Raw genomic sequence first — 26,696 nt, forward strand, 5'->3', positions numbered from 1 at the left:
TGCATGTGAATCTATAAACAACGACCAGAAAAAGTTAAAAGTAACGGTTTTGTCCACTTACATCAAACTACAATAATATAATATGACTATATTATAAGATAATTTAAATAATTTATTAGGAGTTATTAAATAATAAGATTAATGTCACATTAGTATCGAGTGTCCACGAGACATCGTGAGTAAAAATTAAAATATTTAAATATCAATCGACATCAAATTAATATGAAAAAATTACTGAAATACACGTCTTATGTTTTCCTTATTTCCAATATCCCTTTCTATTTCTAAAAACCTCTAAAATCTCTTATTTCTTTAATGTATTTGAGCTACATATTAATGTATCCGAGTCAATATTTAATGTATTCGAGCTACATATTATGTATCCGATTTATTTTATAATGTATCCGAACTACATATTATGTATCCGAGCTAGTTTTTAATATATCCGAACTATATATTATGTATTCGATTTATGTTATAATGTATCCAAGCTACATATTATGTATTCGATTTGTGTTGCTTTTTAAGGGATTAATGTAATTACAAACTAAAGAGGTATACATTGTAATTTCATATTAAAACTATGTAATTCTTAAAATTTATCCATATAATATATCTAAATATACTTTCTTATACTTGATGCTTAATTTGAGTGTCTGTTTATATAGTCGATCAAATTAATTATTATTATTATTTCTCCAAATATTCGGATCACCACAGGACTACTTCCTTTATGGCGCCTTTTATTAACTTCCTCAAAATAACCCCTCATTTCTCTCTGTTATTTCCCTTTCATCTATTATTTTTCTCTTGGTGTATTTTTCCTCTTTAACAACTTTTATCCTTTCTGGGTATTCGGTTTTTTTCTTTTTACCACTTTTTCCTTCATCTATATGTATTTTTTATGATGACCCACTTCTTGTATTTTAATAAAGATTGATTCTTTTTAGGTTTCTTGAATTTCTTTTTGGAATTTTCTAGTTCTGTTATTATCTTCTTGTTGAGTGAAATTAACGTGAAGTGGTAAGGCTTTTTAAATTGTGTGTAAAATTTCTTGTCAAGAACTTGTTTTTGGTTCATGTCAAGAACCTGTTTGATAAAATTCCTGAGTGAAAACTTTTAGATTAGAAAGTATGGGTTTTGATGACAAAAACAAGGAGGGCAAAGAGGAATCAGCCCCTGTTTGTGAGGGAAAGAAAGGTGGAATTGCTGATTCTGATTCTGAGATTGAACATGAGGTTCATGAGAATAAAGTTAGCAGACAGATGAGTGAAAGTTCAATGTATACTACTGAGGATGAAGATGAAGATGAAAATACTAATAAGATTGAGTTGGGTCCTCAATGTACTCTCAAAGAACAATTTGAGAAAGATAAGGTAAGGTGTCTTTGAAAAGATTGAATCTTTGTGTTTTCTTGGTGCTTAATTGTCTGTTTTTTATGTGGTTTTTGTTTGTAAGATATGATTTGTATGTTCAGTTTTTGGGAATTTAGGATGACAGAGGGAACATATTCTTGGTGTTAATTATATGCTTTTCGTATGTTTTTTTGCTTGTAAGATTGTGATTTGTATGTTCATTTTTTGGGAACTAGAGTTTGAGAAGACGGAAGGAAAAGGTTCTTAATTGTATGCTTTCATATGTTGTTTTGATTGTAAGCTGTGATTTGTATGCTCATTATTTGGGAATTTAGGATGATGAGAGTTTGACTATGATGGAAGGAACAGGTTCTTGGTGCTTAATTGTATGTTTTTTCATATGCTTTTTTGTATGTAAGATGTGATTTGTATGTTCATTTTTTGGGAATTTATGATGATGAGAGGTTGAGAAAGTGTAAGGAACAGGTTCTTGGTGCTTAATTGTATGCTTTTCATATGTTTTTTTTTTTGTTTGTAAGTTGTAATTTGTGTGTTCATTTTTTGGGAATTCATAATGATGGGAGTTTGAGAAGATGGAAGGAACAGGTTCTTGGTGCTTAATTGTATGCTTTTCATATATATTTTTACTTGTAAGCTGTGATTTATATGCTCATTTTTTGGTAATTTAGGATGATGGGAGTTTGAGACGATGGAAGGAACATGTTCTTGGTGCTTAATTGTGCTTTTTCATATGTGTTTTTTTTTTGTAAGATATGATTTGTATGTTCATTCCTTGGGAATTTAGGATGATGAGAGTTTGAGAAGATGGAAGGAGCAGCTTCTTGGAAGTGTGGATATTAATGCTGTTGGAGGTAAATTAACTGATTGTTTTTGGTTCAAGATTTTCTTCATCAACTTTCATGGATTTATGTGCATTTAGAAATTTATGGCTTTTCTACCCTCATAAGATAGGAGTAAGGCTGCATACATACCACCTTCCTTAGACTCCACTTGTGGGATTTCGTTCGGTATGTTGTTGTTGTTGAAATTTATGGCTTTTCATCTGCCTTTTTGTAGATTTTCGTCATTACCCCTGTTTAATCTTTCTTTTTGGTATCAATGACTATCCCTCTTTTTTACAAAATGACAGCTTGAAAGAGCATATCATGTTATATGAGATTTCCTATTTTCAGAACATATTTTTTAGATTGAAGTTTTTTTATTTCTGTGAATAAATCTTGGGAAGGTAACTTTTAGTGGTGTTTCTATTTTATTCCCTGCATTGATCTTTCTTTTGGTCCGCGCAGTGCATGATAAAATTATTAACATTCAAATATATGTCTTACATAAGAATGTATTTTGGAATATCTTAATAAGATTCAAATCATATCCATATCCATGCAGGTGAGAGGATGCATATACACTGTAGAATAGTCGAGGTCCGTGTAAGCTGATTAGTCACGACTGTTATTAGCAAAAATATATAGGAAAACACAAATCTTGTGGAATTTTTCACATCTTTCAGATCTTGTAATCAAATGCTTCAAATTAAAATCTCTTTATGCATAGTTTACTGATTGTTAATTGTTGAATTTGAACAATGCTATAGACTGTGAAAAGCAAAGATGGATCTTGTTTCTATGTGCAATTTGTACATAGAATGGTTCTTGTTTCACTGGCATAGAATGGTTCTTGTTTCACTGGCATATGTTCAATTAGATGGATCAATTGGTACATTTGGTAGGATCTTAAGAAACAGATTTGCTTTGGATAAAATTAATAGATTTGGTAACAAGATAGAAATTTGGTTACCTTTAGTGTTAATACTAGTCCCAAAAGTCATGGCACGAAATTCTAAGTTTCGGTTAGTAAATCATGGTAATTCAGTTTGCCATTAATGTAAAATTCTTCTCTGAACGTTGCTGTCATTTGCATGATGTGGTGTGCAAAATGTCACAACTCAAGAAACTTATCTTCTCGAATTTCCTGTTATTAGTTTATTCAATGTTCTCCCCGTGGGATTTCAGACTGGTAAATTCTTAGTGACCTTTCATACAAGAAGCGTTTCTATTTCTCCTACGAAACCATGTGTTTGATAGAAAATTCTGACTCTTGCCTCTGCTGCTTAAAATTGTAGAGTCACTCGATCCAGAAGTGAAGATCTTGAGCCTTGAAATTAAGTCCCCAGGTAGAGCTGATATTGTTCTCCCAATTCCGGAGGATGGAAAACCCAAAAGTCCATGGTTTGTCCTGAAAGAAGGGAGTAAATACCACCTGAAATTCACGTTCCAGGTGAACAATAATATAGTGACAGGTCTCAAATACACGAACACAGTTTGGAAAACTGGTATCAAAGGTACTATGACTGCCCCTTTCATCTCCATCTCTTTGTAAAATGTCAATGTGAGGCCTAACAATTTATTTATCTTTTACTTTTTTTCGCAAACCTATCTAAGTGGACAGCATGAAAGAAATGATTGGGGCCTTTAGTCCTCAAACTGAGCCGTATACACATGAGATGCCAGAAGAGACTACCCCGTCTGGCATTTTCGCAAGAGGATCTTACTCAGCTAGGACAAAGGTGATTATGGTTCTCATTTCATGCTTTCAACATATTCTCTGATAGTAGTGTGTTGTTTCATGTACTTTGATTATCGTATTATTTTTCTGTAGTTACTAGTCAGAATGATTTGTTATGCTTTCACTTCCCCTATCCTGGAATTCTTTGGACTGTTTTTCCTTGAGCCGAGGGTCTATCGGAAACAACCACTCTACCTCTGAGGTAGGGGTAAGGTTAGGTACACTGTACCCTCTTCATACCTCACTTTGTGGGACTACACTACGTATGTTGTTGTTGTAGCATATTCTCATCTACCATCCAACTGAGTACGTCCTGTATACCCCAGAAATTAATTTTTTAAGCGTCCACTAGGGTCATGGTGTAGTTTTAAGGACAATCAGCACGCTTATCATGTATTAAATTTTGTGAACAGTCTTTTCTCCAGTATGATAGATTGACAGTAATGTTGCAGTTCATTACACATGGTCCTTGTCTTTACCTTATAGTAAGGGGACCATTTGAGCTTCTTTGTCTGTTGTTTTCTACTACTCTTCAAGTAAGCGTAGGACCAGAAACAACGACATATCCAATGTAATCCCACAAGTGAGGTCTGGTGAGGGTAGTGGGCTCAAGTAAAAGTTTAAGTAATCATAGGACCGGTTTATGAAAATGCCAAATGAAGCAGAGTCATGTCATGGTTTCAAAAGCATCATTTTTATGTAGGCATTCAACTGAAGCTGAAGTATGTGGCATTCTAGACACGTCTTTCATCCCACACACTATTATGTGTATCAACTAATTTGTGTCCTTTTTTTGGTCTTACTTTGTAGTTCCTTGATGATGATAACAAGTGCTATTTGGAGATCAACTACACATTTGATATTAAGAAAGAATGGCAGGCAATATGAAGCAAAAAATCTGTTGTTGCTCGAATCGTTTCCCCGGGACCTTCATGTGTTTTTTAGTTCTTCATTTTTTGTCAGTTTTTTTCAAAAGAGGAAAAAGGAAGGGGGGAAATGATAGCTTATTTTTGTTTTGGTGAGTGTCATTCAAATAAAGCTGAGCTTTGTCTATGAATGATTAGATTAACCAAGAGTTCTTTTTTTCTTCTTTCTTTTTTATGTGATTTAGGTGTGATTGGTTCCTTTTGAATGTCTAGAAATCAAGAAGAGATTGTTTCTAAGGAAATAGAAAAACTTTCATTTACAGTTGTCATAAGTTTATTGCATTCTTTTGCTTTCCTTTCAACTAAAGATTTCCAATTTAGGATCTTTGGCTGCTTTTCTCTTCAGCCTATAGTAACTTGCATCTTTTTCTAGTTCAACAACCCCCCCCCCCCCCCCCCCCCCCCCAACTTTCATCTTTCTTTTTCTTTTCCATGACTGAATTGACATGATTGTTCATCATTTCTGAGTTATAAGCCTACAAAAGATTGACACTTGTCTGTAAACCCCATGTAACGATTGTTACTTGTTGTCATGTGATTAGGGAGGTTATGAAAATAGTCTCTTGTAAAAATGTAGGCTAAGATTGCATACAATAGATCCTTGTGGTTCGATTCTTCTCTGAATTTTGTACGGAGTTTAGTACATTGAGATACTTTTTGTTTAGTTTATCTTTTCTTTATTTGAAGCAAAAAAAGACGAAGATATATTTCCATTATTTTGACAGTCTTGTTGCCTAAAATCAATTTTGAGAAAACAAAAGATAAGATAATAGCAAAGTGATTTGGGTCCAAAAATAAAAGAAGGAAAGATAAATAAGAAAATTCGAGATTGATTCTTTTGGGTACCAACTACTCAAATCAAGACCACTAAAGACATAATTGCTCAGAATGGCAACAAAAGTTATTAGTCCATCTGTCTTTTTTTCTCTTTCATCTCCTTTACTTCAAATTCCTTACTAGATAAGTGGATAAACTTGGCCAAGCATACTTATCATGACAAGTCCCACCTTTCTCCAACCTAACGAGGAGCCGAGAATATTAGTAGCTTGGTTGATTGACTATTTGAGTTTTTAAATTTGTGATCTCTTGCTTAGTATTTTCTATTTTAAATGAAAAAAAATGATGATAAAAATTACTCTTATCATCTCATTTTAATTGTCGATTTAACTCTTTCAAGCTCATTAAAAAAAAAATATAAAATATAATTTATTAAATTATCTTTAATACTAATCTCCAATTTTAAATGGAAAAAAATGATGATAAGAATTGCTCTCACCATCTCATTTAATTATCGATTTAGCTATTTCATGCTCATTAAAAAAATATACAAAATATAATTTATTAAATTATCTTTACTTATTACATATTTTGTAAAAAAATTGAGAAAATATTAAAAAAAGACTTTCTTTATAGTTGGAAATAGTTGCAACATTGGTCTTAAAAGTGATACTACTTGTATTGGGATAATTTCTTAAAACTAAAGTGACCATTAAAATAGGACAGAAAATTATTAGTGAGTGAATAAAATATTTTATTCGTCCAATAATAGTTATTCACTATATTATTTTGGGATGTCCAACAATATTTGTTCACTTTATGAAATCAATGGATAATTTTACACTTAGTTCTTAATTTAACCTTTTCATTAATTATTGTTATTTCTCTATTATATTTTTTAAGACATTATATTTATTATATTCAAAGAATGATATAGTAAAATTATTCTTCTATTTATAAATTCTTAAGAAATATGCAAAATAATAATAGACAAGTATTATCGGATAGAAAAAGTAATAGGATATTTTAGATAAAATATTTTTTAAAAAACTTATTCTTTCAAATTTCATGTCCGATCAAATAGTGTCACGTAGATTCCTTTAGTCCTTGAAGAGTAAGAGGGGCAAGTATAGAGCAACAAGGAGATGAGGCACTATTGAGGAAACCAAGACACAGCCAACTTTTAACTGCAATGTACATTAAATTGAACTTAAATGCTCATAAAGACCAAGACCAGAGAGTGATAAATTTTAAGTTAAAATCTGTGCCAAAATATGAATTCTGTCTAACAACTAGGGAAAAAGTTAGTATTCGGTATTTACGTCAAATCAATTTAACTTATACTCCTTCTGACCTTAATTACTTGTTCATCTTTGAATTAACATATCTATTAGTAATAAAATAATGATTGACATAGTGAGTTTACCATTTTATCTCTATTAATCATGAAGTAGATGAATTAAAAACTTAAAATTTTTAAAAAGTTCTACCTTTTTCAAAGTAATTAATTGAGGATATAATAGGTAAAAAAAATTGTCCTTTCTTGATTTATCAAAATGAACAAGTAATTAAGGATAACTAAACAAGAAAAAGTGGAAAAGTAATTAGAAACAGAGGAAATAATAACTAGTAATTGACTTAGTAAAGTGAATATTAATGTAATAAACATGTTATATGTATTTGATTTGATGTAAACATTGAAGCAGAACCCTTCAACCCAAACTCATACCCCTCCCGTATTNGTCTGTCCAATAATAGTTATTCACTATACTATTTTGAGATATTCAACAATATTTGTTCACTTTATGAAATTAATGGATAATTTTACATTTAGTTCTTAATTTAACCTTTTTATTAATTATTGTCATTTCTCTATTATATTTTTCAAGACATTGTATTTATTATATTCAAAGAGTGATATAATAAAATTATTGTTCTATTTATAAATTCTTAAGAAATATGTAAAGTCAACCGTGGACAAGTATTATTGGACAGAAAAAGTAATAGAATATTTTAGATAAAATATTTTTATAAAAACTTATTCTTTCGAATTTCATGTCCAATCAAATAGTGTCACGTAGACGCCTTTAGTCCATGAAGAGTAAGAGGAGCAAGTATAGAGCAACAAGTAGATGAGGCACTATTGAGGAAACCAAGACACAGCCAACTTTTAACTGCAATGCACATTAAAATTTACTTAAATGCTCATAAAGACCAAGACCAGAGACTGATAAATTTTAAGTTAAAATCTGTGCCAAAATATGAATTCTATCTAACAACTAGGGAAAAGGTTAGTATTTGGTATTTAGCTCAAATCAATTTAACTTATAATTTTTCTGATTTTAATTACTTGATTATCTTTGAATTGACATAACTATTAATAAAATAATGATTGACATAGAGAGTTTATCATTTTATCCCTATTAATCATGAAGTAGATGAATTAAAAATTTAAGATTTTCAAAAAGTTCTACATTTTTCAAACTAATTAATTGAGGGTATAATAGGTAAAAATTTTTTGTCATTTCTTGATTTATCAAAATGGACAAGTAAATAAGGAGAACAAAAAAAGAAAAAGTGGAAAAGTAACTAAAAACAGAGGGAGTAATAACTAGTAATTGACTTAATAAAGTGAATATTAATGTAAAAACATGTCACATGTAGTTGATTTGATGTAAACATCGAAGCAGAACTCTTCAACCCAAACCCATACCCTCCCGTATTCATTGGAATTCTCACATTTATTTTGTATTGCGCACCCGGTCAAAGACTATACATTTAAAGCATGGACAATTTTTTTAATATGGGAGTCCAATATCGGATAACAAAAATTGAGATGAATCTACTCTGATACCAATTGTGTTAAACAAACACTCAACATTGACTACCCTCTATAGATAGATCTCTTCCCTCTAGTCACCCTCTCATCACAAGTCACAAAAAGGGTGTCTTTAAGCAAAGACATTTGTATACAAGAGACAAATGGGAAAGGGAAAGAGACTAACAAAGACACTACTCTTTGAGTGTTTGATAATTCTAATAATAGTGTGTGACATAATCATTTTGCCTAGTTTTGGTTGTCCTACAGATGGTAATGGATGCAGAAATTGCATAGTGAATCACATAAAAATCGACTGTCCAAAATGCGCGCCTATTATGCGCTGCATGGCCAAGTGCTTGTGGTGTGGAACGTCGCGTTCAAAATGCATAAACAAGTGTGATTGCAAAGGTACTTACCCGAGGCTTTCGGATTGCAAGAATTGTTTGTCACAATGCAAATGTAGCTGCAGCTCTGTGTAAAACATGTCTCATTTTGCATATGTAAGTTCTCTGTTGTATCAAGTCATGTAGAGAAATCAAGCTAAGAGAAAACAAATGGTTGTTTGAAGGGGCTAGTTTATCATGTTATATTCACTTTGAAAGAAATATCAACTGCTAAAATGATGTAGACGAGTGTTTCAATAATAAGAACTGATTTTACTTCATTGAAATGAACTGCATATGCTTTTGTTAGAGTACTATTATATGTTAACTGTTACATAGGTGAATTCAGAATTTAACTTGAATTTTCTCATATTTTGCCTTTTGTATCTTATATAGACTTTTAATATATAGTAATTACCAACACCTGGACAATCAACTTCGCTTTCAACTTATAATACAAGGATCTCCTCTTCCTTCATTTCGTAAGCTTGCTAGCTTACCGGCTAAATAATCATATCATTATCTACTAGCTTGGTCACTTTTGTGATAAAGCGCTTAAAAAGATTCTGAATTATATATATTTTGGGAACTAAAAGAGTGACCGGTTGAAGGGCAAAGGAAGCCAGAAAATCTAGAGAATCGACGTCCCTCAGACCGTTTGATATCTAGAAAAGAGGAGTTTGGTCGCCATTTAAACCCTTCTCATGGATAGAGGAAATATCCAGTCCAATTTCAATACTTGGCAGGATTCACTAGCTGCTAGACATAGAAAGGCATCAAACTTTTGGGCATTGCTAGGGCCGAGCTAGGCTACTAAGTGATTTACAAGCACCCTAACTGCACACTTTCTATATATTTATATCTCCATCCAATCAAACACGTTCCTGCCATAGAGAATCAGGCCGACAAAAACAAGATAAGGACCACACTCTTCGCTTTCTTCCTATGGTAATGCTTTTTTAAAAAAATTTCCCATCCAGTGTAGGGTACCCGCATTGAGGCCCAGAGTAATTTGGATTCTCATTGGGTATAGTTCATATGAGGTGAAACATTAACTATCACAATTTTTTCCTTACCAGGGCTCAAATCCGAGATCTCTGATCAAGGGTTGAGGGATCCAATCCATCCACCACAACCTTGGTGGTACTAGATGGGTTCATCAACCTTTTAAGTCACGACACTTAACAAGTTCATTTTCTTCATACATTCATCTTTCTTTTTTCTCATCAGATCAGTGTTAGTATTTTCTGCAAATTTTACAATAGAAAAATGTTCTGAAGACATTAACCATAAAAAGTTATGTCTATGTTGTGGTCTACATCATGAAGACTTTAAAAAGTTTCCTAGTGCAGGAAAGAATTTTAGATCAAAGTTTCCATTAAACATATAGAAAGAAAATGTTACCATATGTTATTAGCTATGTTGCTCAAACTCTTCAGAAAATGTCGATTGATGGATGTGTGTAGGAGTGCATTTTTGGAGAATCAAGCACAGATGCGATAGTATTTTGGAGAGTTTGAGCAACATAGGTTATAAGCACAGAGAGAAGGCAAAAAGGCAAGAGAAGTCATATACAATAAGATTACAAATTCAGATACATGTATAGATATTGATATAGATATACATATTAACATATTAAGATCATTGATCGCGGAGAAACCTTTGTAGGCATCGAAATCCCAAATGCTCAGCACAAAACGTCTCTAGTTCATCGCCGCCACCTCTCTCTTTGCATACATCCATTTCCATCCTCTCTACAACATCATCCCAATCCATTAGAAATCCATCCCAGTTTTGAATTTTAGTGTCAGAAACAGCATCTAGTATCTCTTGCAGCCCTACAATCCGGCGACTCAGATCTCGTCTCAGCTCCCTGACTGTTGGATCAATTCCTGGAACTGAGTCTAATCTCAATAGAAGATTCATTAGTGCCTCGTTCATCCTGATTCTCTCTCGTTCACTGGACCTTACAGCGTCAACTGTGTCCTGTTTATCAACAAGTGACATGTTACAAACGTGATTTTAGTGGGATTTGAGGAGGATAGGATGTATGTAGACCTTACTCCTACCTTTGTGGGGTAGAGAGATTGTTTCTAATACACATTCGTTTCAAAAGAAACGAAAACAAAACATGTTTGCAAGAAAAATATAACAGTACACTTGCAAGATACAAAGCAAAAGGCCATGATCAAATTTCGTTCACAAATCATGAGGGATGCGAGGTTTAGGCGGTATCTGACCACAATAATATACTCAGTGTAATTTCACAAGTGGGTATGAGGAGGGGAGGACATAAGCAGACCTTACCCTACCCAGAGGTTGTTTACAACAGATCCTTAACTCAAAAAAATTGAAATCAAAGCAGGATCGAAAAGAAAATAACAGCATCGCAAAAGATATACATAATGGCAACATTTCATCAATTTGCAACTACAATTACTAGCTTAAAAATTCTAAATCCGTCACTTTATTTCAGAGTATATGAACTAAAATAAACTGAAATTGTTCGGAACATATATATTTATTCAAAATTTTCATTTATTTTTACTGCATCTACTAATTCAAAATCCGAAAATTTTAGAGAGCAATAATAAAGTGATAGAAGTAAATAATTAATCAGTCAATACCTGCCGTTGGATAAGACGCTGTAAATAATTGGCTTCAGAATTGACGGCTGAGATCTTCTTTACAAGGTTTCGAACTACGTGAGATCTGTAAGCTGACTGTATCTTAACAGCAGCCTTTCCGATCGGAGCCGACGGTTTCCGAAGTTCATTATTTTCCGGCGGGGACTGAATCGGAATTTGGATAATCTTCGGGGTAGATTGGTCATTTTCCGCAAAATAGGTAACTGTAGAAGCACCAACACCAGCACCAGCACCAGCACCGACAGAAGAGTAATAGCTAGTTCTACGAGAAGCCTTCATAGCTATTAGTACAGTAGTTCGAAATTTACTAATTTAATTAAATTTATTTAGAAAGAAAAAAGAAATTTGAAATTTACTAACTCAACTAATTCTGAAAAGAGGAAAGAAGAGGGGATAAATGTTGAAGAACTATATTTATTAGTGTTTGAGATCATACTTTTTGGCGGGTGTTGCGCATAGGGACCGTTTGGGGACCCCTCTTCTTTTTCTTTTTTTCCTTTTTAATTTTACTTTAACGTCTTGTTTTCTGGCTTTTCCATACATAGGTGGGGGCCTGTGGCTGTCGGTTGCTTTTTCTGTATATGAATTTTATCTAACACACTATATATATATTATCCTTATATAGAAGTGGGAGTTGGAAAGGACCAACACTGCATTAATACTCTTGTATAACATGCATACAATTTTGTACATTAACTTTTGACTGCATTAATTAGTTGTACAATGTGCAAAAAGAATTGTACATTAATAGAAGGACTAACATTGCAATTATACATTAATAGAAGGACTAACACCAAGGACTAACATTGCAATTATTATTATTGTTCATTACTCCTTATTAGAATTATTATTATTACTCATTTTGCTCCTTATTAGAATTGACACTTTAAAGCACGAACATGGCACTACCATGTTGTACACAAAGCATTTCAAATTGTACTATAAAATTAATTGTGCCTCATTAATTGTACACGTACCTTTCTACATATACAACAACCCACATGAAGAATTAATTTCCTGACAATTTTGGTTATATTTTTCTTTAAAATAATTATTGCCTCGATTTTTATTTTAATTTTTAACATTTATTTTTAATTTTAAAAGATTGGAAATTTTATGTTAAAAATTTAAATCATAGAAAAAATAATTTATTTAACTTTTATCATCATCAATACTACTAATTTATTTGACGTTTTTTCTTAATCTTCATCTCATCATTAATGTTATTTATATAATTTTCTTAAATCACTTATTTTTTCTTTTTTAACTCTTTTATATTTTATTTTACTCTTATTTAGAAATGGGAGTTTGGAGGACCAACATTGCACTAAAGAGTTGGACTAAAAGCTATAGAAATTGTACATTGAGGCCCACCAAAAAGATGAACTAAAGTAACTTCATCTACTTCTACTTTTTCTACACATATTTTTCTTTAATAAAATAATTATTGCCTCCATTTTTATTTTAATTTTTAACATTTATTTTTAATTTTAAAACATTGGAAATTTTATGTTAAAANTAATTAACAAAATAAATCTCTCGACTCCAACAAATCTATCAATTAATGCCACATAAATTGGGACATGGCAAATAACATATATTATTAAAAAATTAGGTTCAAAATGTACTATAAAATACAATAATTAACAACTTAATATATTAAAGAGACATATAAAAAATGGTTAATATTTGAAATTCTGCGTGTGTCACATAAATTAGAACAAACAAAGTAATAAATATTATTTTCAAAATTATGTTAAAAAAAAGTACTACAAATCACAATAGCTAAAAATTTAAAATATTTTTAAAATCATATAAAAATTTCAATAACTTCTCAAATTCCATAATATGACATAAATTAAAATAAACAAATAATATATATTGGGCCCCGTGCTAGCACGGGGTCCTATATCTAGTATATATATATATATTAGTTATATTAGTTTCTAAATTATAAATCAAATAATAGCATATTGATTTTTACATGAATAACGTATCTTCGAACCAACTATCACATATGGTATTACTCATGCAGGATTTAATAACGGTATAATTCAACTCCAAACTAGATACCAAACAAGTGAACAACCCTTTAGAGCTGTGCTTTTTATGAAGGAAAATGCTTTTACAGAATTTTTCTTCTTAAAATAAATGGTTTTTTAACTTATTTTCTGGTGGTTGATTATTAAGGAGAAAATATTGCTCCACGAGTATTTAAGTATAGCTTAGGCAAATATTAACAAGGACCTGGACCTTTGTACCGACTGACCCAAGCCTGATTAGGAACTTGACCCCGACCTTTGAGATCAAACCCCCGGTCTAACCTTGACATCGACCCAATATTCAGAACTTGTTGATTGGATTAGTTTAAATTTGAGTTAGACAAGATCTAAATATTGTTAAATAGTTCTTTATGAGATTTTTTTTCATTTTCAAGTTTGTCGATTATTTTTAACATTTTGTTTGGAGTACCCAATTTTAGTAAAAATACTCATTCATACATAATATATGTATCAAATTAGTAAGGAATGAGTACATGATGTGCGTAATTTTTACGTCTATATGAACATTGGAAGAGCAGTTTGCTTCTGTAAATTTATAAACCTACTAAGAGTTTGCTAAAAAAAATGGCAATAGTCTTAGCCTTAGTATATGAAACCAGTTTCCTTTGACAATGAGTAGTTCCATCTTTCATAAATCGAAGCAGATTCAAAATTTAAAGTTTATGATTTCTACAATGACATCAAGTGAATACTAGCTACACTAATAATCAGGCTCACTATCAAATATTCATAGATATTTCTTAATATATCTATGAGATTTGAACAAAAGCTATTGAGTTCACGTGAACCAGTAACCAACCCACTAAATCCGTTCCCTGTTGTTGGCCTCAATGTTGGAAGGAGAAAAACATAATATGACAACAGAAAATAAGAACATACTGCCAGGAGCCAAGACATATTTCCACAATCGAATAGTTTTATTGCTCGAATTGGTGATACTGCATATATAGTTCGCGTTACATGTTACAAGTCCAACAATTTTGTGCACAAGTTTGCTAGTATCCTCCTAGTTTTATTTCGACGAGATTGAAGAGGACTGGATTGGGCTAACGAATTCATGTTCTCAGTATGGTGATGGAAGAATTTTACCAGAGCATTTTCCGAAACCAACTGTATAGCCATTTCCCTGCATACAATAATGAATCAAGTCCTCATCAATTTGCAATGCCCAATCAACTACAAATTCAAGAATTGCTTACTTTTGATGATAGGTGATCTAAGATAGGAAATGAAACTTCGAAAACAAGAAAAGATAAAGGAGTTAGCTCGTTTAATGTTTTCATTTTGTATAAACAAGCAATTTGTAATGCCCTGAATGTAGTGGTAGTTCTGAAATTTACATGTCTAATCCATATTTTTATGCTCTCTGTTATATTAGTGAATCGGTCAATCGACTCTTTTTAGTATATTTATTGTCTTAGTTATAATTGTCCCATGTTTGCATTGTTAATGTCGGGTAATTTCAATCCCAGCAATTAGGTGATGGATATAATAGGCTTATGAAAAGGAGCTTACTGATTATATCAAACAAAAAAATATCAGTATATCTAACCTTACAACACCCGGTGAAAATAACTTCATCTCCATCTTCAATGAATACACGAGTAACTCCACCTAAAGACAGAGGTGTTGTTCCGTTCCACGTTAGCTCAAGAAGGCTTCCATAAGTTCCTGGTTCCTGGACGACGGAATATTAGGCATTACTTCACAAGACCAACATAAGAAGCACCTTCTAAAACTTGACTTAAGAAGACAAGAACAAGGAAAACCGGAAGACTTCAAAATCTTACAGGTCCACTCATAGTCCCGGATCCAAGAAGATCACCGGGCCTTAGGTTGCAACCGTTGACAGTATGGTGAGCAAGTTGTTGCGAAATTGTCCAATATCTATACCACCAAGAAAGAAATAATGTTTCTAAATCTCTACCTCAAGCTGGTTTAAGGGGAAACCAAGACAATATTAACAATGCAATAACATAACTACTTTGGACTCTATGATCACGAGAATGACAGTGGTGGAGACTGAATTCTTACAAGTGCTTGAAGTTGCTTTTCGTGACAGCATAGGAGTGTTCTTGTCCAGCAGGTTTAATGAAAACCTTTAAGCAGAAGGAAATCCACATTAAGGAATTATATAGCACTATTAGATACTCATGCAGCCAACAACATTTAGCAGAAAATCTAGAATACCTCCAACTCTATGTCGTAGTTTCTGGATTCCTTCTCCGCGAGATATGGTAAGGGAGGGGGATTCTGCAATGTAAAATGTCTTAGTATTTAATGGCGTATTTTCTGTGGTGACTAAAGTAATAAAGCTACCTGCTTTGGACCATCACAAACAAATGGTTCCAGAGCATCTAAAGTCACAATCCAAGGCGATATAGTTGTGCCTGATACAACATTTGTTACCGTATAATTAGAGGGAAGAACTTTTTATCTTTTGTAAATCATGCGAGCAATGAAACTAGCAAGCACAGAATTCCTTACCGAAGCTCTTCCCAAGAAAGGGACCGAGAGGTACACATTCCCAGCCCTGGATATCTCTAGCTGCAAAGCTCGACGTCTAGTTAGTATGTTATCAACATTTAAAGCTGATGAAGTAGAAACAATACGAAATATATCATGCATATACCACTCCAATCATTCATCAAGACGAGGCCAAATATGTGATCTGCAGCTTCATTAACATCTATAGGCTTTCCGAGTTCATTTCCAGGCCCAACTACAGCAGCCTTCAACCACAAATCAGAAAGTTATTGAAAAGGCAGTCTAAACTAGTGTTACTGTAACAGTCATAAGGACTCTTACCATTTCTAGCTCAAAGTCCATTTTACGAGATGGTCCAAAATATGGTGGTGAGTTCCCTTTGGGACGATCCTGTCCTCTACATAGAAATATGACTATGGTAAAGATGAGAAGAAATCCAACTAACATCTGTCTGAGATTCTCTCAATCTTTATTGGAGAATATGTCTCACCTTGGTCTTATAATGTCAGTGCCCGATACAACAATAGATGAGGCACGTCCATGGTATGCAATAGGAAGACAAAACCTGACAGTAAGTTAATAATCACATTGAGTAAAGAACATATAAAGGAAGAATAGAGTGCTTTAGAAATTGGGATAACGAATTCTGGCTTAATCATTTGTCTTATACCAGTTTGGTTTGATTGGGTTCTCAGAGCCACGAAACATGAGCCCACAATTCGTGGCATGATTTATGTTTGAATAAAAGTCAGTATAGTCTCCAACTGCAACAGGAAGAAGCATTTCCGCATTGTCCTACAAAACTACATATCAGCAGACCAACACGAATAGAGCCCTCTATTACACATTGATGAATTTGAAAACGTCCTACCATAGGCTGAAGAGCTTTTTGCCTCAGAAATGCATCGTCACGCAATATTGGTTCAGTATCTATACAAAGGAATAAGTCGAAAACATAACTTTCTTCTGGCAGAGAATATAGTGAACTTCAGACAGATGCAAAAAGTAACTAAAGAAAGTGCAGACCAGACAATAGCTTTTGTAATGTAGCACGAGCTTCCTTCCATGCAGGACGTCCCAGTTCCAGGAACTTGTTGAGATTAGACTGCACCATCGATGAGAAAAATCAATACCAACTCTGGCTTCCAATCCAAAATTCAATGAAACAAAACGGAAGACAATTAAGAAAGCAAGATTTAGTCTCGTAATACATGAGATCGCCAAAATGAATAGTACTTCGAAGTCTTAAGTTTCAAGTACCAACAATATCTATCTACAACACTAAAATGGTTAACAATTGTGTTCTCTTGTAGAGTATATTACAAGAAAGACAGGTGATTTTATTACAAGAAAGACAGGTGATTTATATTTTTCGAAAATGTGTTTTTTTCTATAAATAAACAACAAAGTGAAGTTGCTACCGGAAGTGATTGATGATAAGTTCTATTTGGCTAACTTTGCATCAACATTTTCACATTTTCATCGAACTGCTTGTAAGTTGGCTCTAACACCACGACTAGCAAACTTGAAGAATCCCTTCCTATTTTTTCCTCACATATCAAATTCTGATTCCCACATGTGTGACCTGATTCCTATTTCACAAATTTTATGATTCTTATTCACATTCTTTGAAAATTCAGATTTTATGACTAACCGTTTCTCTTTGGTTAAACAATTTGAAATACACTTTTACCCAATATTAGAGCAGCAATTTGTGCTTGGCTAAGGTTTCAAAGGTGATTCGAGAAAAAAACACATTTTTTTCAAAACACGTTGAAGCACTAATATATTTCATTTTTACTTGTTCATTTTAAGTACTTATTCTCCCTACTACATTTAGTCTTAAATAACTATATAAAGTAATATTTCCTCCATCTCAATTTGTTTGTCCAACTTCCTTTTTTAGTCTATTTTCATTTTTGACAACTCTTTAATTTCAACTTTCAATTTTGTATGTTTAAAACCACTTTCAACGTGACACATTTAAGACCACTTTCAACGCGACAGTTTAAGACCACAAAATTAAGGATATTTTGGTACATTCAACATATCTTAATTAGTTTAAAACCATATAAGATTTAAAAGTGTTTTTCTCTTTTAAGTTACATGTTAAGTCAAAATCAGACAAACAAATTGAAAATCGAAAGAAGAACTACATATAGTAGTAGTACTCAAATTTAGAATTCTAAAATATCATTAATAAAGCAAGTTTAGTACACTACACACCTAATTGTTTCTCAAGGGATGGGTGAAGTCAACATGCCAAGTAAAATGAAACTGAGTAGGTTGTTAAACCGGAAGAAGTGAAGAAATTTGAGAAACCTGATTGAAACAATCGGAATTTTTGAGAAGAGGACCGTCAAATAGACCGGCGGAAGCAATAACGGAGAGATCCAGAACGTAATCACCAATGGCGACACCAATTCTAGGCTCAAAATCCTGCGCAGGCCTGAAAACACCGTACGGAAGGTTCTCGGTCGGAAATTGGGAATCCGATTGAACTTCAACGAACGATTTCAATCCCATACTTATCGGAAAACCGCACTGTTTTAAGCTCCGGCTAAAATTGAAAACAGAGTAGAAGAAACAATAATGGAGGTTGAATTATACAAGAATTTTTATAGTGGAATTGAAGAAGATTACATAATTTATTGAAATACACCATGAATGAATAAAATAAGAATCACAGTGCTAGTTTGATAAATGTGAAGCATGAGACAAATTCAGTGAAATTATTGCTGACCTGAACTATAGTGTGTATACGATTTGTCGTTGCACGTATACAGTGACATCGTCAGAATTTTTATTAACGAATTCAAATAATTTTTATTAACGAGTTCAAATATGAAGCGTGAATAGAGTGGGACTTGAAAACACGGAAAAGTTTTTCTAAAACTTGAATAGAAACATGAATAGATCATAATTCTAGTGTTTAAATGGTTGTGTAATGCCAATATTTTGCCTATGACAAGATCCACGAGAGGCTATGGTGGCTCGAGTTGAAGTCATGATCGAATATGACACTTGTTTGTTAGACTTATTTTAGAAATAAAATTGCGATTTCGCTATCGACTATAATTATTTGACATGATGATAAGCACTTGATTTTGCACGAGGCAAGTGGTATGAGAGGATAGTTGGTTAATGCCAACATCTTGTTTGGATCAGAATTATGATCGAACATGATCTTTGCTTGGTGAATTTAGTTAAGAAATATAGTAGCGTCTTAATTTTAATAGTCGTTATCATTTTTGACATGGTAAGAATTTGATTCTAACATATTTATGAATTGAAAGTATCTAATAAAAACATTTTATTATGTGATTTAGTGTCTAATTAGAACAAAATATAGTTCTAAATTAAATTTATCAATAAGTTTTAAGAAGTTGTTCAGATATTCAATTATTATCTCAATCAACGTCATCTTCTAATAGAATGGTAAAAAATCAATCATATTTGGTGTGTATAGTATTCAAATGATATGAGATTTTTTAATTTTTACTTTTTTTTATATAAATATTGAATACGAGTAAATATTCATAGTAGGTAAAAGTATCAATAATTGGAGAACACTTATATAATTAAGCATAGTATCAAACAACTTTTCATCGTTGATGTCACCATATCCCTATAATTATTGTCTAACAAATTAAAAACCTATGAAAACAACTATAGCATCTCAAAACAAAATTTATTCACTATATTTTATTTAAATCACTATATATTGAATATAGTATAAAAGCATAGATTTGTTTTGTTCCCTACGTGGGGATTATTTGATTCAAACTCTTTTGGTGGTTTTCTTCTAGGAATTTTACCAACTAATCATAATTAAATCAAGAGCAACTTTCACATATAGCAAATATAAAAATCATATTTGTATGTTATAATTATAATTTGCATAATTGCGTCCCATAGCAAATTTTATGTTTGCTATGGAGCTTTTGATTTGTATAATTCGCTACAAACATCCAATTTTATACAAATTGTTCAGTTTTGTATATATTCATTTATACATAGTAATAACTATAATAAAATTTGTATTTGTATAATTATAAGTGTATGGGACGAAAATATATGTATATGTATTTGTATATACATTTTTCTCTCGTTTAATATCGAAATGTATAAAATGGCTAATTGTATTTCGAAAATGGATAATTGTATACCGAATCAAATGGCAAAAAAAGGTGATGTTTGCTGCGAATTACAATTAAAATAAACTATAGCTATAACATTTAATTTGAATTAATAGTTTGCTAGTTCATATAATTTTCCCATTAAATATCATTAAATAATTAATTATTTATAGAATCCTTCTATAGAGTTACAAAATTAAAATGAACCTCTACATATATAATTTCACAATTCTCATGCATTTTCTCTGCTGAGTTTTCAGAGGCATATTCGGGATTTCAAAATGATGGGTGCATTATTATGAAAATGTGGATCTAAACAGTTTGACATTTAGGTTCGTACCATTGAAAACAATTGAAATTTTAAATTTATACATCCAAAATTGAAATGATTAATTAATTAAAACGCCAAAAGTGCTACCAATAACCACTCAGAGAGGTGTTACCTAATTTTAAAAAGAAAAATAATACAAGATAGATATAAAATTCAAATTTCTAATCTCACTGAGAGATGCACCCAATCATCATTGCATTATATGATACTTCGATTATGGGTTCACACATCCATATTTAACAAAAAAAATAAAAATATAACACTACTATATATGATTTCAAGAGGCGAGCATGAATTCACATGAACCCGATGACCCCCTCCTACATACGCCTCTGCCAAGTAATACACATGAGAAACTATAATTAAAAGTGACTTCAAAATTTACGCAACATCAACAGGGATAATTGCTACGTGATATTGCTTGGTGGGACTTATTATATATTAAACGGTGACATATATTAATTAAAGGACACCAATTTATATAGTTCATAGTTCATTGCGTTGTAAGATTATTGAAGAAAATATTAATCATAAATTTAGAAAGTTTGTTACTCCCTCCGTTTAAAAAAGAATGGCCTCATTTTCTTTTTAGTTTGTTTCAAAAAGAATGACCCTTTTCCTTTTTTGGCAACACTTTAACTTCAATTTTCCACGTGACATGTTTAAGGCCACAAGATTAAAGGGCATTTTGGTACATTTGACATTACTTTAATTTTGAACCACAAGATTTAAAAGTCTTCTTTATTTTCTTAAACTCCGTTCCAAGTTGAACTAGGACATTCTTTTTGAAACGGAGGGAGTACTATGTGGAAACGAACAACTTCGAGAATAATATCTCAAATTAATATTGTATATTACAAATTAATTAATAACACAGAGAGCATTGCATCACCAATATTAAATCATAAAAATAGTAATTTGATAGACTTAATAAAAAATATCATTAGCGGTAATTAATTAACGGTAATAGCTTAATTGTCGCTAAATATGTATTTTTAGCGACAATTAGCACTCTTTGTATATGTTCCTAAAGCCTTTAGCGACATTTATTCTAATGGCACTTAACTAGTGCCGGTAAAAACTTTAGTACTCTTTATTAATATCTATATTTATTTCTGCTAAAAATTATTTTTGTTATAGCGACAACTGATTACTTCGACTTGTCACACCCCGCCAAAAAAAAAAAAAAAACCACAATTCCAGAGAGATATATTAGAAACTATTTTAAATGGACTGGTGAAGGAAATTAATCTATAAGGGGAAAAAAATCATTTCTTCCCTTCTAACAAAAAATAGTTTCAAGAAAATAGTTTTGGTATTGCCGTGAAATTCATATAACCAACTTCAACCTAATAAAAATTGAAATACAGTGTATACCCATTATAATGTCACACGAATAGAGTCGGAAAATGACAAGTTGGTACACAGATCTTAGAGAGGTTTTTTCCAACGATTGAAACATAATTATTATATTACCAAAAACAACCGACTTATTTTTTTCAAAATATTTTTCTCCATACCGAACACACTCTTATTGTTCAAAACTCTTACTACTATTTGGGGAGTAAAATATGATAATATCAGCTTCTTCAGGTAACCTAAAAGTCACTTTCTTCTTCAATTTTCCACTTGGACTTCTACTCATTGCTTTAAAATACCCTAATTCTCCTCCAACATTACCTCCAGCAACAAATCTTTCAGATGAAACACTAATTCTTGGAGAAAATAAATTATCTTTATTGATCATGAACTCTGGTGACAAGTAAACACTAGGGTTGATATTTGATGAAGCCAAGAGGATATCTTTCAAAGTTTTGTGAACTTGAAGAGGACTAGTTGTATTTTCAAAATTTCTTGAACAAGGGTCATTTTGTTTGATCTTTTTTGGTTCATGGACTTCTGAATTTGGCTTGTTGAGACAACAAAGATTAGCACCCATAATTGGAAATTTTGGAATAATTTTATTCTAACAAGAGAACAAAAAGGACAACAAATCCAGTGTTGAATGAGTCTAGAGAGGGTAAGATTTAAGCAAACCTTACCCCTATTTGAAAGATAGTAAAACTATTTTTGTTAGATCCTCGACTCAAAAGAGAAGTATTTGAAGTAGATATAATTTAAAAAGTAGCAATATCCAAGGTAAGAGGGAAGGGATTGGAGAAATTTTTGGGAAGGAGATTATAAAGGGACATTTTTGGAGAAACCTAGAGAAGAATGGTGGTATAATAATTTGCTCTATGATTTGGCTTAGTTTTTATCATGGTTTATACTTTATATGGATAGTACTTATCCAAATTCATTGTATTAACTATTAAGAGCTAATATGATATTCTTTTAACATTATTATCTGTTTTCAGAAATATTTAAAGTACTTTGTTCTAGGTAATTTATGCTCATTCATTCTAGCCTTGATTTGACAAAGCAGGTACTTCATGAATTTAGTCGAGTAGCGCACAATCTAACACAGACAAATATGCTTTATATAAACTATAGTTTCATTCATTTTTCATAAAGGTAAATAGGTTCTTCAATGCTATTTAAAATAATGAGGGTTGCCCTGAAATTTGATTCTTTCTGAAGTAGTTCACCGATATATTCACCTAAGACAAACATTTTTTTTATAAAGGTCAAGTTACCCAAGCCAAACATTAGATGGGAAAAACATGAATTGTCTACCAATTGAAACCTAGTTTTGCAAAGATTGATGATAAAATGCAAAGCAAATTTACAATCCTACCAAGCTTGTTTGCATGCAAATGGATTCCATTGGAGTTTCAGCACAAGGAAAGACCAAAATAAGCCAACTCTATCACATCTACTTATCAACAAATCGATTTGGCAATACTTGCAAGTTGTATCACCACATCAAACTCAACTGTCTGCTAAAGGTACACAAGAACAGCGAAAACCAGAGAATTTTAATAGTGTTTTCTTGTATGCACTTATAGACGCGGACTGCTGGAAGTCGTAGCAGTCAGCCTGGAAAGTGCAGAGATGATTGGTTTAAGAGAAGGGCATTTTGAAAAGGCTAAATTCTATGCCATTTCCTTCTTCTACCCTTCTCATCCAAGGGACTAATATCGTGCCTCTGTTGTGTGTGTGTATGCGGTCATAGAAAAATGAATGACTAGCATTGGAGATGTAAGAAGTTCGGTAAGCAGATATGTCGACAGCAGAACAACAACCGGCCAGTAAACTCCTCAAATTGAATTCATGTTGCTACAGCCATATTGGCAAAATCAAGATCAAGGGTACATAATTTCACCCTTTTCTTGGTACATGTAGGCTTTCAATCAAGAATAACATCACATATTGACAAATTCAAATTGAGTGCAGTTTATTTCATGTACACATATACACATAATGAGAGAAGCAAGATATCAGAGCAGGAAACATTTAAGATTGTAATAAAGAATAAATAGTTCCGACAGGGAAATCTCATATTGCATACTTTAATTTAAGATGATTCTCATCAACAAAACCTTTCGTGAGAACAACTAAACTCTTTTCAAACAGAACACAGACAGAGATAACAAGATCAATTCAACAAACAAGAGTATTGTAGAAATATTTAGCCTAAAAAACTAGCTCATGTGGTTTCATGCCTGACTTGAGTGAAAACCTTGCGGATAAATAACCCTTCAAATCAGGAACAGCCTCAATGGCCTTGATCAATGATGCATCTACAGCTTTCTGGGCATCTTTCTTTTCCTGTGGAAGCTCATTCTTCTCCTGAATTAGTAAGAACAAATCAAATCAAAAGAATCATCAGTATCTCAGTCAGAATCGATCAATACCATCTTAACCCAATCTTAGTTAAACTCAGCTTCAAGGGAATTCTACATATCTTTACATCCATTTAATTACACTACAAATAAATGAATTACAGCAAGTTGGGAATGTAAGAAGTTCGGTAAGCAGATAAGTCGACAGTAGAACGACAACCGGCCAGTAAACCACTCAAATTGAATTCATATAGCTACAGCCACATTGGCAATCAAGATGTTGGATACTGAATTTCACCCATCTCTTGGTACATGTAGCTTTTAATCAAGCATTACATTTGATCTACTCTAATATTAGAGGCAGCTCAATCATTTATTGCCAATTTCACAGTATCCCCATGTTTATTTTATAAGTACACGAGAGCCATGGCACCCCTGCTAACATCTTAGATGTCAATATAGCTAGTCAAAACTTTGGAAGTTTAAACAGTTTTCACAAGGAAATCCCATATTGCATGTTCTAATTTAAAGATAACCAGCTTTTTAAATTCTATATATCCATTTTTCAAAGGGAATACTTCATATCTGTTCCATCCATTTAATTCCATTACGAGTAAATGAACTACAACTAGTATAAATGTAAGAAGTTTGGTAAGCAGATAAGTCAACAGCAGAACGACAACCGGCCAGTAAACCACTCAAATTGAATTCATTTAGCTACAGCCACATTGGCAATCAAGATCTTGGGTACTGAACTTCACCCTTCTCTTGGTACATGTAGCATTCAATCAAGCATTACATTATGCTCTTCTCTCAGAGACAGATCAATCATTTGTTGCCAAATTAACAGTGTCTGTATTATAAGTGCACGAGCAATGGTACCCCTAAACATCTTAGATGTCAATAGCTAGTCACAATTTAGGAGGAATAAAAAGTTCTGACCGGAAAATCTCATATTGCATGTTCTTAACTTCTAATTTAAGATGACTGGTTTTGAGAATTCTCCATATCCATTTTTAATAGGGTTATCCATATCTGTTCCATAACTACAACTAATATAGGTAATGTAAGAAGTTCGGTAAGCAGATAAGTCGACAGCAGAACGACAACCGGCCAGTAAACCACTCAAATATAATTCATTTAGCTACAGCCACATTGGCAATCAAGATCTTGGGTACTGAACTTCCCCCTTCTCTTGGTACATGTAGCTTTCAAACAAGCACTACATTTTGATCTTCTCTAATATCAGAGGCGAATCCATCATATACTTTTAGCACACAATTAGGAGTCAATCCATTCCAACATTGTTGAAGTCTGTTATTTGAGTTAATCTAAAGGCTTCACAAAACTAGAAAATTACTAAAAATTAAGACTTTAAACTAAAATCAGTTAATTTAAACCAGAAAATGAACTTTACCTCTTTCTTCTCTTCAAAAAACTCCCCTTCACCCTTCTTCTGCTTCTTCTCAGCTTCCTTAGCAAAATACTTATCATCAATCTTCTCAACATTCACTCCACTAACATCAACTTTCGTTGAAGTACCAATCACATAAGCTTGATTAACACGTCTTAAAGGAACCCCATTAAGCTTAAAAGGCCCAGTAACAAGAAGCAACCCAGATAAAAGCTGCTTCAAGAACACAACTCTCTTCCCCTTAAATCTACCAGCAAGGATAATCAAGACTGTACCTGGAGAAATACTCGCTCTTAGCTTTGTGGGTTTTGGTTTGTGTTTGTTTACAAGGGGTTTTTTCACTTCATCAGCTGGGTAGAACTTTGGGGATTTCTCAGCTGGTGGAGCTGAGATTGGTTTTTTCTGGTGTTGAGGGAATTTTCCACCGTTTTTCTTCTTGATTGCCCATAAACCCTTTTTGTGGTACATTTTGGAACGTGAGAACTTACCCACGCCGCGGATTAGCTCTGGGTTACGGAGTGTCTTCTTAGCCGTCATTGTTGAAGCTCTGAAGAAAGAGAGAATTAACAGTAAACCTAGCAGATTGTTATATACAGCTAGGGTTAAATGTTGGTGCCTAAAATGTCAGCTGTCCATTTTGGGCTTAATGTTTTGGGCTTAACTTGGATTTAATGGATCATTTCATGTAATTAGATTCAGTCCTCCTTTTTCACAAATGGCCTCTGGTGGTAGGGTTGTTCATGGTTATAGTTAAAAAATCAAATTGAATCGTAGTTGAGCCGATTAAACAAATGATATTTGATTTGGTTTGGTAGATTTGGTTTTAAATTTTGAAAACCGATGCTATTTGATTTGGATTTGATTTTATTAAAAAACAACAGCAAAAATAATCAACCCGAACCAATAAATTAGATATATAAATTTTATAATTATTTATATATTATTCATAAATATCCACGATCTCAGGGAAATGAAAATAAATTAAAATACAAATATTTTTTAAAATTTTAATTAACTTGCGTCTTTAACTTTACTATTTTCTCATGC

The 26,696-nt window shown here is 32.4% G+C and overlaps 4 protein-coding genes and 4 non-coding genes across 8 annotated transcripts; 1 reads left to right on the forward strand and 7 right to left on the reverse strand.

The window, feature by feature from the left end:
- The first annotated feature begins 723 nt into the window (after nt 1–723).
- Nucleotides 724–5,130, forward strand: LOC125856928 (rho GDP-dissociation inhibitor 1-like). The gene is made up of 5 exons (XM_049536589.1): nt 724–1,376; nt 2,161–2,227; nt 3,493–3,711; nt 3,812–3,936; nt 4,746–5,130. The coding sequence occupies exons 1-5, from the start codon at nt 1,134–1,136 to the stop codon at nt 4,821–4,823; spliced, it is 732 nt and encodes a 243-aa protein (XP_049392546.1). The 5' UTR covers nt 724–1,133; the 3' UTR covers nt 4,824–5,130.
- A 5,264-nt stretch (nt 5,131–10,394) lies between these two features.
- LOC125856937 (BAG family molecular chaperone regulator 5, mitochondrial-like) lies at nt 10,395–11,819 on the reverse strand. Its single transcript, XM_049536597.1, has 2 exons — nt 11,470–11,819; nt 10,395–10,828 (listed from the first exon to the last, which is right to left on the reverse strand). The coding sequence occupies exons 1-2, from the start codon at nt 11,767–11,769 to the stop codon at nt 10,484–10,486; spliced, it is 645 nt and encodes a 214-aa protein (XP_049392554.1). The 5' UTR covers nt 11,770–11,819; the 3' UTR covers nt 10,395–10,483.
- A 2,632-nt stretch (nt 11,820–14,451) lies between these two features.
- LOC125856911 (fumarylacetoacetase-like) lies at nt 14,452–18,636 on the reverse strand. Its single transcript, XM_049536573.1, has 14 exons — nt 18,363–18,636; nt 17,067–17,145; nt 16,912–16,970; nt 16,711–16,835; nt 16,531–16,605; nt 16,362–16,437; nt 16,186–16,285; nt 16,041–16,100; nt 15,873–15,943; nt 15,744–15,806; nt 15,588–15,652; nt 15,344–15,440; nt 15,106–15,231; nt 14,452–14,679 (listed from the first exon to the last, which is right to left on the reverse strand). The coding sequence occupies exons 1-14, from the start codon at nt 18,564–18,566 to the stop codon at nt 14,617–14,619; spliced, it is 1,263 nt and encodes a 420-aa protein (XP_049392530.1). The 5' UTR covers nt 18,567–18,636; the 3' UTR covers nt 14,452–14,616.
- Nucleotides 18,637–23,647: 5,011 nt separating this feature from the next.
- Nucleotides 23,648–23,738, reverse strand: LOC125857280 (small nucleolar RNA snoR109). Its single transcript, XR_007445609.1, has one exon. It is a non-coding gene; the product is annotated as a small nucleolar RNA snoR109 (small nucleolar RNA).
- A 152-nt stretch (nt 23,739–23,890) lies between these two features.
- On the reverse strand, nt 23,891–26,236 carry LOC125856931 (60S ribosomal protein L6-like). The gene is made up of 2 exons (XM_049536593.1): nt 25,653–26,236; nt 23,891–24,242 (listed from the first exon to the last, which is right to left on the reverse strand). The coding sequence occupies exons 1-2, from the start codon at nt 26,184–26,186 to the stop codon at nt 24,087–24,089; spliced, it is 690 nt and encodes a 229-aa protein (XP_049392550.1). The 5' UTR covers nt 26,187–26,236; the 3' UTR covers nt 23,891–24,086.
- LOC125857279 (small nucleolar RNA snoR109) lies at nt 24,408–24,498 on the reverse strand. Its single transcript, XR_007445608.1, has one exon. It is a non-coding gene; the product is annotated as a small nucleolar RNA snoR109 (small nucleolar RNA).
- Nucleotides 24,871–24,961, reverse strand: LOC125857283 (small nucleolar RNA snoR109). The gene has a single exon (XR_007445612.1). It is a non-coding gene; the product is annotated as a small nucleolar RNA snoR109 (small nucleolar RNA).
- On the reverse strand, nt 25,298–25,388 carry LOC125857281 (small nucleolar RNA snoR109). The gene has a single exon (XR_007445610.1). It is a non-coding gene; the product is annotated as a small nucleolar RNA snoR109 (small nucleolar RNA).
- Nucleotides 26,237–26,696: the final 460 nt, after the last annotated feature.

This window comes from Solanum stenotomum, chromosome 2 (genome assembly GCF_019186545.1).
Source record: "Solanum stenotomum isolate F172 chromosome 2, ASM1918654v1, whole genome shotgun sequence".
NCBI classification, from domain to species: domain Eukaryota; kingdom Viridiplantae; phylum Streptophyta; class Magnoliopsida; order Solanales; family Solanaceae; genus Solanum; species Solanum stenotomum.